The sequence below is a fragment of the Mucor velutinosus genome (genome assembly GCF_035048745.1).
Source record: "Mucor velutinosus strain NIH1002 chromosome Unknown tig00001545, whole genome shotgun sequence".
Classification (NCBI taxonomy): domain Eukaryota; kingdom Fungi; phylum Mucoromycota; class Mucoromycetes; order Mucorales; family Mucoraceae; genus Mucor; species Mucor velutinosus.
This window is the reverse complement of record NW_027041925.1, coordinates 722,995-738,737: the sequence shown is the minus strand read 5'-3', so window position 1 is coordinate 738,737 and position 15,743 is coordinate 722,995. Positions and strand designations below refer to the sequence as shown.

At 40.7% G+C, this 15,743-nt stretch overlaps 4 protein-coding genes across 4 annotated transcripts; 3 read left to right on the top strand and 1 right to left on the bottom strand.

Annotated features, from left to right (window-relative positions):
* Positions 1-5,227: 5,227 nt before the first annotated feature.
* Positions 5,228-5,731, top strand: SEC31_2 (protein transport protein S31; the record flags this gene model as incomplete). Its single annotated transcript, XM_064825683.1, has 1 exon — positions 5,228-5,731. One exon carries the CDS (start codon positions 5,228-5,230, stop codon positions 5,729-5,731), a length of 504 nt encoding a protein of 167 aa, XP_064676901.1.
* Positions 5,732-8,271: 2,540 nt separating this feature from the next.
* On the bottom strand, positions 8,272-12,028 carry ATC70_006407 (uncharacterized protein; the record flags this gene model as incomplete). The annotated part of the gene is made up of 6 exons (XM_064825682.1): positions 8,272-8,409; positions 8,479-8,907; positions 8,971-9,036; positions 9,096-9,990; positions 10,049-11,795; positions 11,854-12,028. The coding sequence occupies 6 exons, from the start codon at positions 12,026-12,028 to the stop codon at positions 8,272-8,274; spliced, it is 3,450 nt and encodes a 1,149-aa protein (XP_064676900.1).
* Positions 12,029-12,579: 551 nt separating this feature from the next.
* ATC70_006406 (uncharacterized protein) lies at positions 12,580-13,583 on the top strand (the record flags this gene model as incomplete). Its single annotated transcript, XM_064825681.1, has 3 exons — positions 12,580-12,648; positions 12,702-13,079; positions 13,137-13,583. 3 exons carry the CDS (start codon positions 12,580-12,582, stop codon positions 13,581-13,583), a joined length of 894 nt encoding a protein of 297 aa, XP_064676899.1.
* A 265-nt stretch (positions 13,584-13,848) lies between these two features.
* On the top strand, positions 13,849-15,601 carry ATC70_006405 (uncharacterized protein; the record flags this gene model as incomplete). The annotated part of the gene is made up of 4 exons (XM_064825680.1): positions 13,849-14,208; positions 14,261-14,854; positions 14,920-15,012; positions 15,077-15,601. The coding sequence occupies 4 exons, from the start codon at positions 13,849-13,851 to the stop codon at positions 15,599-15,601; spliced, it is 1,572 nt and encodes a 523-aa protein (XP_064676898.1).
* Between the last annotated feature and the right edge of the window lie 142 nt (positions 15,602-15,743).

Sequence of the window (15,743 nt, the reverse complement as noted above, 5' to 3'; positions counted from 1 at the left end):
CACATAAATTTTAGACATTCAATTAATAGTGAGAGATTATTGTCATTGCAAAAGACACTTTTACAGGGAAAAACTTTGAACAAAAGTAAATATATATACATATATTTGGACTAAGTAACTGTTCTTTCAAATATATGGTCTCCATTGGGTCAGTATCATAATTACCATTGTCATCATCAGAAAGGCATTCAGGTAAGCCAGCATCAGCGAAGCCTGCCAAAATTGATTCAAGCTTAGACAGTTTTTTTGTTCAAGATTGGTCAGATATCGTCCTTCTTCGACTTGATCGAACTCTTTTGCGAGATTCGACTATATCGATTGTGAAGATCACCCTACGCTTCCTAATACATTCTTGGAGTACTTTTCAAGGCGCTTCCAATGGCACTAATTATAATATGTGCTTTGAATGAAACTATTGAGCAATTTGACAGAACATGAAATGAGGTTTTTAGCGAAAATAGCCATATTTTGCATATGAAATCCTCATAAAAGTGGTTTCAGAGGTTGCTTTGAATCGAGAGAAATGTTTTGAATTAATATCATAACATAATAAATGTTCAGTCCTTTTGCACTTTACAATCCTAATATGGAACCTGAGTTTCAAGGCATCTATCAGACCTGGCTCATATGAGAATAATGATTTTACAATCAATCAACAAAAACCACTGTTGTTTCTACCCTCTTTCCTCTGCTCAATGCTGTCAATGTTTTATTTCAGCGACGTCTCAGAGCCTCAGAGATTTCATTACTTACTGCAGACATTTTATGCAACCCATGCATTGTCAATGTCCAGACTAACGTTATTAAATATAGAATGCAATAAAATGTCATTATGAACGATATAGAAGGCAATAAAATATCATTTTAAACGATAGTGCTATGACCTTCCACCTACTTTCTATACGCTTCAAGGGCATTTACTACTGTATTGCCTTATGAAAAGGGCATGAGTTTTCCAGCTGGCCCTACCAACCAAAATTAATTCAAACCCAGAATCATAGTCTGTTCTAGATTGGACAAATTTTGATGATTCTGGACTCGATCGAGCTATTTTTGCAGATTCGACTAAGTGAAGTATAATAATCACCCCATGCTTCCTTAAACTTTCCTGGAGTACTTTTCAAGGCGCTTCCAATGGTACTAAGTAAAATAGATGTTTTGAATTCACTTATTGAATGATTTGTAAAAATATGAAAAGAGATTTATGGCCAAAATGTCGAAATTTTACATATCAAAGTCCCACAAAGATAATTTCAGAGGTTGCTTTGGATTGATAGAAACATTTTGATTCAAGATATACCATAGTAAAAGTCTCCATTATCAAGATGAAAAATGCGATCGTTTGATTTTCGATGAAAACCATGAGGGATACCTCATGCTTTTTGGTCGATTTTTGACCATGTTTTTTTTGGTCCCCAAAAAGTCGAGCAAAAGTGTCAGAAAGTAACTGCCAGATGAAAGCAACCATTTGGGGCTATTCTGACGATCTAAAACGGCCTTGAACGCAAGAAAATTCAGCTCAAATGCATTCAAATTTTGCTGTATTAGGGACACTAAGGACTAAAAAGTGGGAATACCAGTATGCTGCTTGCCCGTATATGAAGTAGCTACGTGTATATGGATGTAGAACATCACATAAGAATCAGATCCACAGATAATATGAAGGGTTACTATGTGTAAGTGGAGGGTCAAAATGAAAGTAGCAGTATTTTGATAAAATACGCAAGAGCAATCAGTAGCACGAGCTGCCGCTGCGCAGGTTGGTTCTCTACCTTCGCTACGCTTCGGTGAGAACCATCCGAAGCATAAACACTCATATGATTAGTGATTATATATCAATCAACAATCAGGGTTCCTCTTCTAACATTTTAGCTATATTAATTTTGGGATATTAGCCAAAGGCCCGCGGCAGCGCGAGCCGTTTGAACGTAGGTTGGTTTCCACCGAAGCGAAGCGTAGGTCAGGAAACCACCCGAAGTGCTGAAAGGCTCGTATACCATAGTAAAAGTCTCTATTTTCAAGGTGAAAAATGCGATCGTTTGATTTTCGTAAAAAAACCTACCCCTCATGGCTTTCAGTGGAATTTTGGCCATGTTTTTTTTTTGGTCCCAAAAAGTTGAGTAACGGTGTCAGGAAGTTACTACTACTCGAATACAACAATTTGGTGTCGTTCCGGTGGCTCAGAAAGGTCTACATGTCAAGATATGAAGGCTTGAAAGCTGTCAAAATTGGTAATGTTTTTGCTTTACAGCTTTTATTTACACAGCGTGAATCACATCTTGGTGGATGGATAGCTGAAATTCTTGAAGAGGGCAGTTCTGCAGTCTGTGCAACTTCTAATTTGAATAGGAGGCATATTAATTTTGGTAAAGCTCAAAATCATTCTCTGGACTGCACAAATTTGCAACTATTCCTCAGTAATGTAAAGCAATAAATTACACCACAACCCAAACTGAAAGCCTATATTGACAAATTTATACCTAATAGGAATCAGAAACTTGCATTTTTGTCATTCGTCGTCTTGTATTTATATTACTTGCAATACGAGAAGTTTGCAAGTCTATCAATATCTAGAGACAATTTGTTGGTACGTTAGCCCAAGGAAAAAATAGCAGACAAAGCAAGTGCTGCTACAGCACTGCCGGACAGGGTGTGCATTTATGAGCTTTAATATTTTGTTGGTACGTTAAGAAAAAAAGGAAATTCTTTGCTTATTACGCCGATTTTTGTTTAGTTTAGCTACCTCTTTCTTTGAGCGCTCCTCACCTCTTGCCTTATAAACAGGAGCAATACAACCATGATGGCGCTTGATACACCTCGAGTGCTGCTCATACATTTAAAACATATTTTTGGAGCAAGGTGATCATCGATAGAAACAGCTGTCAAACCGCCGTCCCTCTCTCTCCTCTTCAAAGCTTTGTAAAAGATCTCAGCGACTCCACATTTCTATCCCTTCAAGCGGATCGAATCTTTGCCAAACATATCGGCTCGAAATAATACCAAAGACTTGCCTTTGGCTTGCATTTCGTATAGTTTCTCTCTCTATCAAATACATTAATATGCATATATATATATTTTTGCAATAAATGATACCCGGTCTACTGTTTTACAAAAGCAAACATCTTGGCATTTTCTTCTCTTCTTTTGTTCCTGGCTTTCTGTTTCTGCTTGCTTCTTGATTTCTACTGTATTTTTTTCTTAGTACCACCATCAGTTTAGGTGTCCTTTCTTTTCCTTGAGACAAGAAGGAACGGCTCTTTGCTTTAATACATGCTGAAGATCTGGCCATCATCAATTGTAGAAAGTTGCTTTCTTTTAACTGTTAAATTAGTAGTGGTTTATTGATCTGTTGTGTCAGAATTAAACTTATACGTATGATGTGTGATGAACCGATTGATATTTTTCTTCCTTTCTCTTTCTCTTTCTATCGCAATATTCTGTTATCAAAGTTTCTAAGTTTATGTAAAGTCTCTTTATGTACAAAGCAACAATTTTGAATAAGATTCGGTCTGTGAAAGAACAAAGACGCTTAGAAGAAGGTATAAATATTGCAGAAAATATTGCATAGCGTTTCTGTTAAACAGTTTTCAAGAAGGAGTTGGCTCTGCTAATAGTACTAGTGTATGCAAAGACTGCAAAGAAACTGGTCATTTTTCAAAGGCTTATTTCAAATGCAAACTTTATAAACAAATCAATGCCGATGATGGTAAGTATACATGTTTTGAAAGAGTACTATACCCTTATACCCTGTTTGTTTCTGATGTTACTATATCAAAGTTGGGACGTTCAGCAAAAAACGCAAACAGAGTGACAGTGTGAAAGCCGACAAAAGGCATGCAAAGAAGCTTAGAGCTTCTTCTAGCAATGAAGGCAGCCAAGATATATGCAAGAAATGCCACAAGGCTGGCCATAAATTAGCAAGATCACCAAAATGTGAAGCTCATATCGCCTCCAAGCAAGCCACACTCAAAGAAAATTTTGACCAGGGATATCAAGCTTTCACCAGAAAGCTGCCTCTCAACAACTGTGTCCATCAACAATATATAAACCACCTGAAGCCAGCAATCATTTCTGTTAGCAGAGATATACGGGAGATAGTATTCCGTGCCAACCTCTTTATAAACTATTACATTACACTTCGCTCCCAATAACAACAGAACAATGATATCCCTCACTGTATCTTTACTCAACAATTTTGGTATTCCGTCTGTCAAATGGTGAATGCAAAAAGAGTTACAAGCAGTACAAACATACCATCAGATATACTAGTAGTCTGGAATAGACTTAGATCTACTCACAGGACTATTGTTTATGAAAAAAAGATTGAAGGAGGAGCCTCCCAATGTATAGCCGAGGTGTGCACTGAGATATCTACTAGCTACCAGAACAATATAGTAGAGAATTTTGATGCGCATCTTCTGAAATATCTATATTACCAGCTGCAAAACATTTTCAAGGTAAAGCAAAAATATAAAGCACTCCTTCTAAAATATATAACTCACATATATATATAACATATAGCAAATGGATCCTAACACTGTGAAAAAGATTGCCAAAGATTAATCCTACCAATACGTGTGCCAAGGAGATCCAATATGGCCAAACGATTTGACTTTACCCTCAGGCTTCTTAGAAGATGCTATAAAAACCCGTGTAGACCAAGAATGTGAGTCGATAAGAGCTCTCATTGATCAAAGGGTGACCCTGATTACTCTATCCTCTGCCCCCGAAAAGGTGTACAAATGTCTCGAGCACATCTTGAATCAATATGAAGGAGAACACGAGCTTCACCATGTCTTTGATGTTCGGCGGCATCCTATACCAATATTATTCAGTATCTTACCAAAACTTTCAGTGCACTGGAGATCTTTGGCTATCAGTGCGAGCGCGTTGTCTGTCTTTGTCAAGAATCCATTGCCTAGAGGCTATGTCAATCAACTTCAACTGTTTTACAAAGTATTCAATTTCAAATTACTAGGCTATAGCAGGTAAATACAATATCTCGAAATCTAAAACCAAGGAAAGACACCAACTTGACTTTAACCATAGTATTGAAGAATTGATGTCTGATGGAGAGAATGACGTGCTGTTTGGCAATATCGTCAGGTCTGATGGCTTCTGTGTTGATTTTCTCTTTTATAAAAGAACTTCTGGTACAACGGACGAGATATCAACAGTAAATCACGATTTGGGTATAAAGGACTTTATTATAGAAGAGGCCACCCAAATGTATAGACCAAGTTTCCTTGATCCTGGCAGAAAGACAGTGTTTACTGCAGCTATTGGACTAGATCCTGTTGTACATCAAGTGAGACGGTGCACAACAAAAGAGTACTACCATTTGACAGGCTCCACAGTGCATGCAAAGAAGTTTCAACAAGAAAAGGACATTACCGGAATCACCGCAATTGAGTCTGCTATACCTTCAGCGAAAACTGCCAGAAATACCCAATTTTTACGATATGTAGATTACATACTTGCAAACATGGACACGTTATTCACCTTTTATGGCTTCAGTACTGCTAAACATCAGTTTGACTTATACCAAGGAAAGCAAAGAGCTCCTGACATGACGGCCAACATGTTGTTAAACGGCGGTGCTAAATACAATAGGAAGAAGCGTTTTAAAAAGAAGAACAAAAAACAAAAACGACATAACAAGAAAACGAAGCGGTTGCACAAGAACGGAAATAAGAAAGGAAAGAATAAGCAACAACAGTACAGAAAGTAAGTTCATCAATTCAGTTTCATGCGTCCGTATAAGCCTACCCATTTTATGCACTTTACTAGGCGAAATAAGCGGAAACCTTTAAAACATCAAGAAGACAAATCCAAAGTTCCACATGTTGTATTTGGAAACGGAATGCTCGGAAAGGATTTAGTAAAATTGAAAGGCTTATGCTGTGGTGTTGCTGGGGTCATGTGGTGATGTCTCAAGAAACGAGAAGCTGCTGGTGATCTTCTAGTTATAACTATTGACGAATTTCTGACCTCCCAAATTTGCAATATATGCAAAAGTAGGACACTGATAGGCCTTTCAAATGTCAAAGATCAAAGTGTACTTGTCTGTACAACATGTAATACACTTTGGCAAAGAGATGTAAACGCTGCAAAAAACATAATGTCCATTTCTCTTTCTGTCTGGATCGACAATGCAATACCCGAAATCTTCAGAAGAAACAATTGATAAACGTTACGTTCTCCCATCGCCGTAATCAACACGGTTTCCCTCTTTGGGATATAGATTATTACAGGTAAAAAGAAAAAAAAAAGTCTGAAAGATCATCTCCATTAGTCTCAAAACTGACTCTTTTCTGCCTCGACTTCATTTTCCTCTTTGTCTAAAAACGGTAAACATATTGTCTAAATATTAATTTTGATTCGTCCAGAATAAAACCAACATTGTCTGAATTTGAAGTGTAAAAGCTGTAAACGAATCAGACAAGAAAAAAGTATGTCTGAGTTTGAACCATTTTTGGCCCACCGTTTTGCAACTTTATCCGAACACGGCTATCACTTTGTAACATCATCTCCTAAATATAAAATGAATCGCATGATTGCTTTGTTGGTCATCGATGATGCGACATTTTATGATGCCTTTGCATAGTGCCCTCACATATACCAAAAGAAGATCAACTGCTCATAGACAAAGCTACCTGCAAAGACCTAGTGTAACATCTAAAACTGTCTATTCTTCCAAGTCAGTTCTAAATTCAAGGTGATTTGTACTATTGGATCTGGCTCATGTAAAACATTTGTAGAGCTAAGAGATAGGTATAGCATATGTACGCAAAATAGCTCAAGGTAGTAAAAAGCAACTGGAATGTCAAGATGCTTTAAAGATTGACCTTCAATAAGAAAGCGTACTGAAACAGATGGTGATTTTGGAGGCATTGCATAGCGCTGTATTATTCTGCGTCAATATTTGATATATTCGCAGATCTCGTCTTCGTTTGCGTCTAGCACCCAATTCGGCCAGTTCAATTCAGATTGATCTAGGCCATCATCCTAGATACAAATCAATCTTTGATGATTTGGTAGCTTTCAATAAAGAAAATCTCAGCTCAAGTGATGGATATTTGTTATATGTAGTGGAAAAGAGACAGGCTCAAGTCATTCACTGTGGACAGAGGAGTAGATAACATTGGTACCACTTTATTTGATTGAACTTTCCTTACATTGGTGATCGTTATCATGAGCTGAGACAAAAAGTCTTACAGTGACCTGTTTACCAGTTGAAGGGTGTGATGTTGCTATTTTGTAACCTGATTCTGCCTACTCCCTTTTTTTCCATCCTCTTTTTTCTTATTTGAACAATTTGATACAAAATGGAATCTAAGCGTATATCTAGCTTTTTGTCAACAAAGCTTTATCAGTATGAGCTTCAAACTGCCCTTTACATGTTGGAGCCTTGGGAGAAGGCCCTGTTCAGTAAGTTTTTGATGAGCTGATGTTGATGATAAGTTTTGTTCTCAACATAAAATTTTGCTGTTTGTAGACACTATCGTATTGAGCATCATCTCTTTATCTGTCGTTACCATGTACCAATATACACCTGTCTTGTTTAAGCTTCTTCATTAAGCATATAATCAACTGTCTATACATCTCTCGTATTTTTAACAGCTCGTTTCCCTTTTTTCTTACCACTTAACACTCACTCTTCTTTCCTTTTAATACAATCGCTACTACTTATATACAACCACTAATAATAAACATATCAACTCTACAAAAAGACAAATAGAAATGCCAAGAAATAGATTACTCTTTAGTTTGAGTGTAACTGCAGGCTGGTCTTGATACATGTATACAATAATTAATTACAAATTGCACAGCACATGTCAGTTTAGATGTCTCGGATTTGAACTTGAGGATTTTCATGATGATCCGGTTGCTTTTTTGATGGTTTGAACCTCATGCCGTCTGTCTCTCCTTCCCCAAATGCGTAAGGAAGGGGTAAGCATAGATGTATCCAAGGCAATCAGTAGTGCCTCTCACCACCGTTAAGGGAATCATCGCTCTCTATGCTATTCAGATACCGATTTATGCTGCAATCCCAAGCAGGTTACAGCATCTGGAATCTATCAACCTGACTTGACATGCTAATGCACACTGGATGCAAAGCCAACATCGGCTTATCATGGGTTATATGCTTCAGTTCAGAGTCGTTCTTTTGCAAACTGCGTTTATTTACATTATACAAAGAGCTACTATAATATATACACGAAGCAATCTAACGAATGCAGTCAATCTAAAGTGCACCACCGACTTCAATCAAGCTTTGTTGTTGTTCTTTGCAGCAAAGTATTTCTTTGATATCTCTAGAAATGGTTTACCATAGTTCTTGTAAGCTTCCTCCTTCATATTAGTCACTAGCATCAATTCTCGATCTGTCACTGGAAGTTTCTTTGCCTGCATGATGGCATCAGATGGATTAGTATACGCAGCCAATATTTCCCCTTTCTCTACAACTACACTTACAATACTCTTCAATCCTGTGTCGGTTAGAACGGATCCTGGATTTCGAATATTCTTTCTAGCCTGTATGCGTTGTCGCATTGCCTGTAATTCCTTGAGGCATTCCTCTGATGCTTTATCAGCAGCTGATCGAATGATGGGGATGGGTGAGGAAGTGCGACTATGATTAGCAGGGGAAGGAGTATTGTTAGAGGTAGATGGTGTTGCCCTTCGAATGCTGGATATTGTCGTGGCAGGTTTACTCATGGTCGACATCGCTCTACTATTGACTACGGGTAGAACACGTCTACCGGGGATTCTTCCCTGAGCTGTTGAAGCAGTGGGTCTGTTCACCATGGATCCAGCAGATACGAAACCTGACCCCGTCCTGGATGATGGTATTGTTGGCCTTGAACTATTGCTGACTGAGCTGTGAACGATGGGTGATAGATTCTATATAAAATGAAGCGTGTTACATAGGGTGTGCCATGCCAAAGTGGGTTATTTTCACTGTACCTCAGTAGTAAATGATAACAGCAGTTTTTGAGTGCCATTCAGCACAGCATCTGCTTTGTTCCCCAGCTACGTAATACTGTTAGACAAGGCATTAAACCATGATTCCTAGTATAGGACATACTTACCACAATTTGTGTACTAGGATAACCTGCCGCATTACACTCTGACTTTTGCTGAAGAATATCTTCATGCACCATGTTCTTCAAAAGACGGTCTACTTCATGTCGTGTCTCCTTGCTACCCAGCCCGTACCCAATGATTCTGTCTCTTCCTTGTTCCAATAATCGCTTGCTCTTGGATCCACGGTAGATATCAATGGTTTGCGCTATGGTAATAGGATCAGGATTCACGGCCTTGATGATTTTCAACAGTATTTTCGCTTGTTCTGATCGGTCCTTCATCACTGTGGTAGTCGTCATTCGCTTGACACAATTATCGCACATACGTTGGCAATCCATAGGATCAAAGCGTTCACCAAAATAACCCATAATCTGCTTTCTTCTGCAATCAATATCGTTCTCGCAGTACCGGATCATGGTGTTGAGGTTGTCTCGCTGACGCTGCTTTTGCTGCCAGTTGCCTTCGCCTTTCTGGATCAAAAAGTTGTGTGTCTTGGTATCTGCAAAGTTGTAGTAGAGTCTGCATGTGGCTGGGAGACCATCACGACCCGCGCGACCTGTCTCCTGATAGTAACCTTCTAGAGACGATGGCACAGAGTAATGGATCACGAAGCGTACGTCAGGTTTATCGATACCCATACCAAAGGCAATGGTAGCCACAATCACTTGTATGTCATTCGTTTGCCACTCACGTTGGATGATGCTGCGTTCAGCTGGAGCCAGCCCAGCATGATAATGCTTGACAGACAGGCCATGTTCAGATCTCAATTTCTGGGCCACAGTTTCGCAATCGCTTCGCGTACAACAGTAAATGATACCTGATTGTGAGGGCGGAAAGCTGTTGATGAAAAGCTTCATTTCTGCGAGGATGGTTGAGTTTTTCTTGGGCACAATTTGGTATCTAACGGGAACAAGTGGTTAGAGGTATACTGTAAAGGACAAAAAAAAAAGACACTTACGTGAGATTCTTTCTGTTGAAGCTCTGCTTGAGCACTTTACAGCTTGGCATCTTTAGATTGTGGAGAACATCCTTTTGCACAGCTTCGTTCGCGGTGGCAGTCAATGCCATGATGGGCACATTTGGATAGGAATTCTTGAGGGAGCCCAATAACTTGTAATCAGGTCTGAAATCATGGCCCCATTGAGAGACACAATGTGCTTCGTCAATAACAAACCTCGCTAGTCGATTACGCTGATCCAGACGATCCAAGGTGTTTCGCAGCTGATCCGATTTTGTCAGTAGTTCAGGTGTGATATAAACGAGATGTGTCGCTGGTGTGGGTTGATTGAGGTCAGAGTACACCCATTTCCTGTGAGCCGCATCCACAGAGCTGTTGAGCTTGGTAGCAGCAATGCCTTTGCCTACCAACTGCTCTACCTGATCCTCCATCAGTGACAGTAAGGGCGACACAACAAAAGTAACGCCTTGTCTCTCAAAGCGTTGGATGATGGCTGGCAGCTGATAACACAAACTCTTTCCTCCTCCAGTGGGCATCAGCACAAAAACATCGTCTCCTTTCAAGGTCGTATTGATAGCTTCCAGTTGATTGGGGCGAAATTCAGATAGCTTGAAGGTTTGTATCAGTGCCTTTTTCACATCTCGACTCCATGGGTAAGTAGGCTGTGGTGGAACTGCAGGCTGTACATCATTGGCCACCGCGGGTATAGTTTCAGCAGAGGCTCTAGTTGCTGATGTTGTTGGTGCATTTGAAAAGAAAGGCGACACTTCTACCGTGCCACTCTCACCGGCATACTCTTCGTCGTCTGATATAACCAAATGCACATTGTAGTTATCTACAGATTCTGTCTCTGTTTGTAGTGTGCCAGCACTCAAATTGTCTATACGAGTTTGCAGATCAGAAATCTCCTGGACCAGCTCCGCTCTTTCATCCATCAGCTCCTTTTGTTCAGCAACGCTTGCATTCCTCGATATTCCCTCTACAATACTGTTGTTGATCTCGTTCTGCTTCTGCTTGAGCGTGTCCATAATCATCTCCAATTCCTCCCTGGTTGACTGTAGCTGCATCTCCATCGGTGGATGAGACGAAGAGGTAGCAATGTGATCCAGATCCAGTATCTCGTTTTCATCAATAGGAAAGAAATCGCTCTCGTTCTCGACTGTGTTGTTATTAGCCCATGCCATATCTTCCTGAGCTAACATGTCCTCATAGTCTGCATCATCATCAAAGTCTTGGTTTGGTAGATCAGAATCGTCTATGAAATCGGCTTCGTACTCGTTGAGAAAGGCTTCCCTAGGCAGCTCAAAGGTGTCTTGAGGTTGTGTGGTTGAATTACTACCGTTCTTGGATCTCTTGGGCTGGCTACATGTCAAGTCAATCATATCATCGGCGTCGTCATCTGCTCTTCTTTTGACACCTGCGCTGCTGGACGCTCTCACACTGCTGTTGCCTTCAAAAGTGGTACTGTTAGAATGGCTATTGTGATTAGTATAGCTGTTGGCAGTGTTGTAATTGCTGGTGCTACTACTAAAAGTGCTTCGAGTGGTGCTGTTATTGTAAACACTGCCGCTATTACTAGCGTTATTTGTGTAATTGGCAGTACTACTGCTATTGTAATTGAGGTTATTGCTTGGACGATCGTAGTTGCTGCTATGTACGTTGTTGCTGTTGGTGCTTATGCCATTGCTGGCGCCATGAGGAGCTGTACTGCTACTGATCGTCTGCGTTGGCCTTGTATTCGGTGGGTCTATGTATCAACATGTGGGTTCCATGTCCTCTTGCGCACAAAATGAAGGATTACTTACTCGTAGCACCAACAGCAGGAGCAGCAGACGAAGAGGAAGATGGTCTCATGGGTCGTTCTCGCACAGGCTGATAGCTGTATGGCGTCAGGATCTTTGGTTTGATACAACTATTGAACCAGTTTAGCTGTACTTGGTAGTTTTCATTCTTGATATTTCCATTAGAATTAGCCCTCATGGTAACTGACAAAGAAGCGAAACTGTGTGTGCGCAGCTTCTTTTTACCTAAATAAATTTGATTTGTGGATCGCGTATGTTTCGACCCGTTTTTGTAACGCGCACTGCTGATACTCAAAACATCACTTCTTGAGCTGCGCACTATTCAGTGAAACAAAGCATTGCCCAGGTACGTACTTGCGTGATTTGGTATATTGATACCAGTCTGGGCGAGGTGTATTTTGGCCTGTATCATCAATCGCAATGGGCTTATACATGAATAGAGAAACTTGAATGAGAGATAGCATCTTGTGGAATGTCATTGGAAAATGCAAAATGCTATAAGATTAGCCCTATTGCAAATACAACACGCAATTGCCTGCCATCGTGGGTGCTGTGCGCAAGCCATCTCAGAGACCTCTTCCTCGCGCATGTCCACCTGTTCAATTGACAGCTATAGTCCTCTGCCATTTACCATGAGGATCAATTGGAGGAGTTTCAGCATTTGAAGCCCACTGTGCCTTAATTCGAAATTTTTTCCCTTTCTTTCTACTACCAAACACCTCTATCAACATGCTCAAAGCTTCAAGAACTGAAAAGGAGGCCGGCGATCTTTTAGGCACATACTTGCTCCAGGGCTGGGTAAGTCTGTCTCGGTGATTATTACGACCTCATGCTGACCATCCACACTGTAGATCATGACAGACGAGATTTGCAAGATGGAGTCTTGCAGTTTTCCACTTATGCGTTCCAAGGATGGCTCGCTCTCATTCTGTACATACCATGACCAACTTCCCAACAACGGTGCTACATTCAACTACAAGAAATCAGCATCCTCAACTCCTGCTCCTACTGCTACTGCTGATGCCGAGACACAACACGACAAGGCCTTGAAAGATGCAGTTGTTCACCCTGCTGCTGTAGAAACTGCTGTTGATAATGGCGAGGAGGAACTACGCATTCGTCGTGAAAGAAGAGAGCAATCGTCCAAAGCATCACAACTGATTGGACAAAAGATGCTTCAACGTTGGGCATTACTGAATGAGCACTGTCCTAATCCAACATGTTATGCGGTAAACTCATCACAGGGTATATTATATACGGCCCTGATTTAACGCAAATTTGTGTAGGTGCCTTTGATCCGCAACCCAGATACCAAGCAAATGTATTGTGTGATTTGCGAAAACATCATCTTGACAGAAGAAGAGGCATTGGCATTGGAGAAAAAAAAGACATTGGAGCAAGCAGCCGCACCAAAACCCACACAAACAAAGCCTGTCCACTCGCCCATCGTTTCACAAGTTACTGAGGAACGCAAACGACAAAAAACTGAAGCACCAGCTGTCAGCCAAATCAACAACAACAGCAGCAGTAGCAGCACAAGCTCTGGCTTTTATTCATCCAAGATTGTTGTCTCTACCTTGTCCAGCAAAATGAATGAATTGACAGAACGAGTGAAATCATGTCATGACCCCACTGAGCTGATCCAATTGTTCAAGGCCATTAAGCAATGCGCTGGGGCCGTTGAAGCTTGTCTTGCAGCAGGACAAGCTTATGACAAGTCGGTATCAATTTAGCCGATCAAGCAAGGGGTCCTGTTTGTACCTTAAATAGATTTGCAGTAACAGCCAGATGGTATAAAAATTTAGACTTGCTCAATAAAGTGCCTTTTTTGTATTGCATTCACCAATTTGTTACATTTGAATATAAATTTGTATCGCCAAATTTAGCCTTTCTTTCTTTCTCTCTTTTATTTTTTTTTTTCACTCCACTCACTTCCCTACTCTTATACAGACTCCCATTGTGATACGACGAGGTATCCAATCCAAGGTTCCACTTGCAATGTTTCAGCATTTTCTACAAAGACAATCCACTCGTATCTTCAGCAGACAACCACTCTCTTTGTGCTCTGGATGCTACCGACAGCAGAAAACAACGCTCCTTCCCAAACGATTGCCAGCAACAAGAGGATTTCATACGACCCGACCTACAAAAGTGCCCATTGTGCCCATACCAGCCATCATATTGGGTGCTCTGAAAACTGGAAAATTAGTTAGTCTTGTATCCTTATCATCTAAAACATCATTAACATTATTGCCTCATACCTTCCGTAGAGGCAGTAAAGGTGATTTGATAGCAAAAGTACTAGCTGGTATACCATTGTTTGGTTTTACGTTATTACTGGTGGTTGGCTTGGATCAAGTAGGTTTCTTGGCCATGTGTTTTGTTCCATACTGAACATTCCCTTATTCAGGCACCAAACACATCTCGGTTGAGATTGATCTACCTCAGTGAAGAAGAAGAGGCTGAAATTGTAGAGGCAGAAATAGACACCTTATTAGAAGCGCAGAGTGGATTAGTGGCACCAAAAGATAGCGAAGTCGTCATGTGGTTGCAAACGATTGTGGATAATTTGGCTGGTCCTGCTGTAGACGATATTCGTGACCCTGTCCGTCGCTATGCGGATGATAATCATGCGCTGCAAAGAAGCAGGCAGATACAAGTCGTGCCTTCCAACCTGCCCACAAGCGGCGAAGTGGATGTCATGGTCAGCACAGAGCAAGAAGAGGAAGAGTTCCGTCCAGCCATTCCCAAGCGAGATTTCGAGGTCAATGTGATTTGGGATTCAACGACAGTCAACGCCATGTGCGCAGGATCTCGCTTGATTGTGTACAACTTGCTGATTCACTACATGGACTATGATACCACCAGAATGGCAGTGATACTGTCTCATGAGATTGCTCATTCGCTGCAACGGCATTTTGTGGAGCAGCACGGATTCGCCTCGCTCATGTTCATGTTGGGCGATATTACACGTGGTGTATTTTGGATGATTACCGAGTCTATGGTAACAGTGTGCCTATTATGTAATCCGCTTGGCAAGAAAACTCATCTTTTTCGTGTGCTAAATAGGGCCCCTATGTCAATCAAAAGATCAATGAGTATATATCCACTTTTATCACACTGGAAACGCAGACAACATACAATAGAAAGCTAGAAAAAGAAGTAACTATCCATATGCTCTAAATAGCTACAGAAATAGATCGACTCACGACGCTTGTTTATCAAGGCGGATTTAGTAGGGTTGAAGATATTGGCAAAGGCAGGCTATGATCCTCGAGCAGCTGTCGATGTGTGGCAGCGAATGGCAGACTTGGAATCAGAACTAGGCGAGGATCTCAAGAACAACAAGGACCCTGTAGTGCAAAGTAGAGCGGTCGCAGCAGCCAAGCGATCCATTCCAGCGACCACAACACCGAAAGCCGAGGAAAAATATGAAGATTTGGAATATGGCGTGCGAGAGTTTCTGGATTCGCTTGTCAATTCATGGTTTGGCTCCAGCCATCCACCCAACATAGAGAGAATAGAGTACATGCAAGAGCATTTGGAGGAAGCCATCCTGATATACGAACAAGCACTAAAGATGAACGGACCACCCAAGGAGTTTATATTTAGCGAAGATCTTCAAAACAAGATGGAGTTGACCAACGTATCCAGCCATGGCGTCATTCGCTACGTCGCTAGCTGGTTATCATCGCTTTATTCGTGGTCATCAAACACCAAGAACAACGATACTACATTGGCAATGGATTAGGCATATTACTATTTCCAGGTTGTTTTTAACGGTCATCCGACTTGTAACACCCATTTTGCTGTTGAATAAAGAAGGATGCTTTTTTTTTTTTTAGTCTTTCTTTTTTACTTTTTCTTCTTTTTTTACTTTTGAGAATTTTATT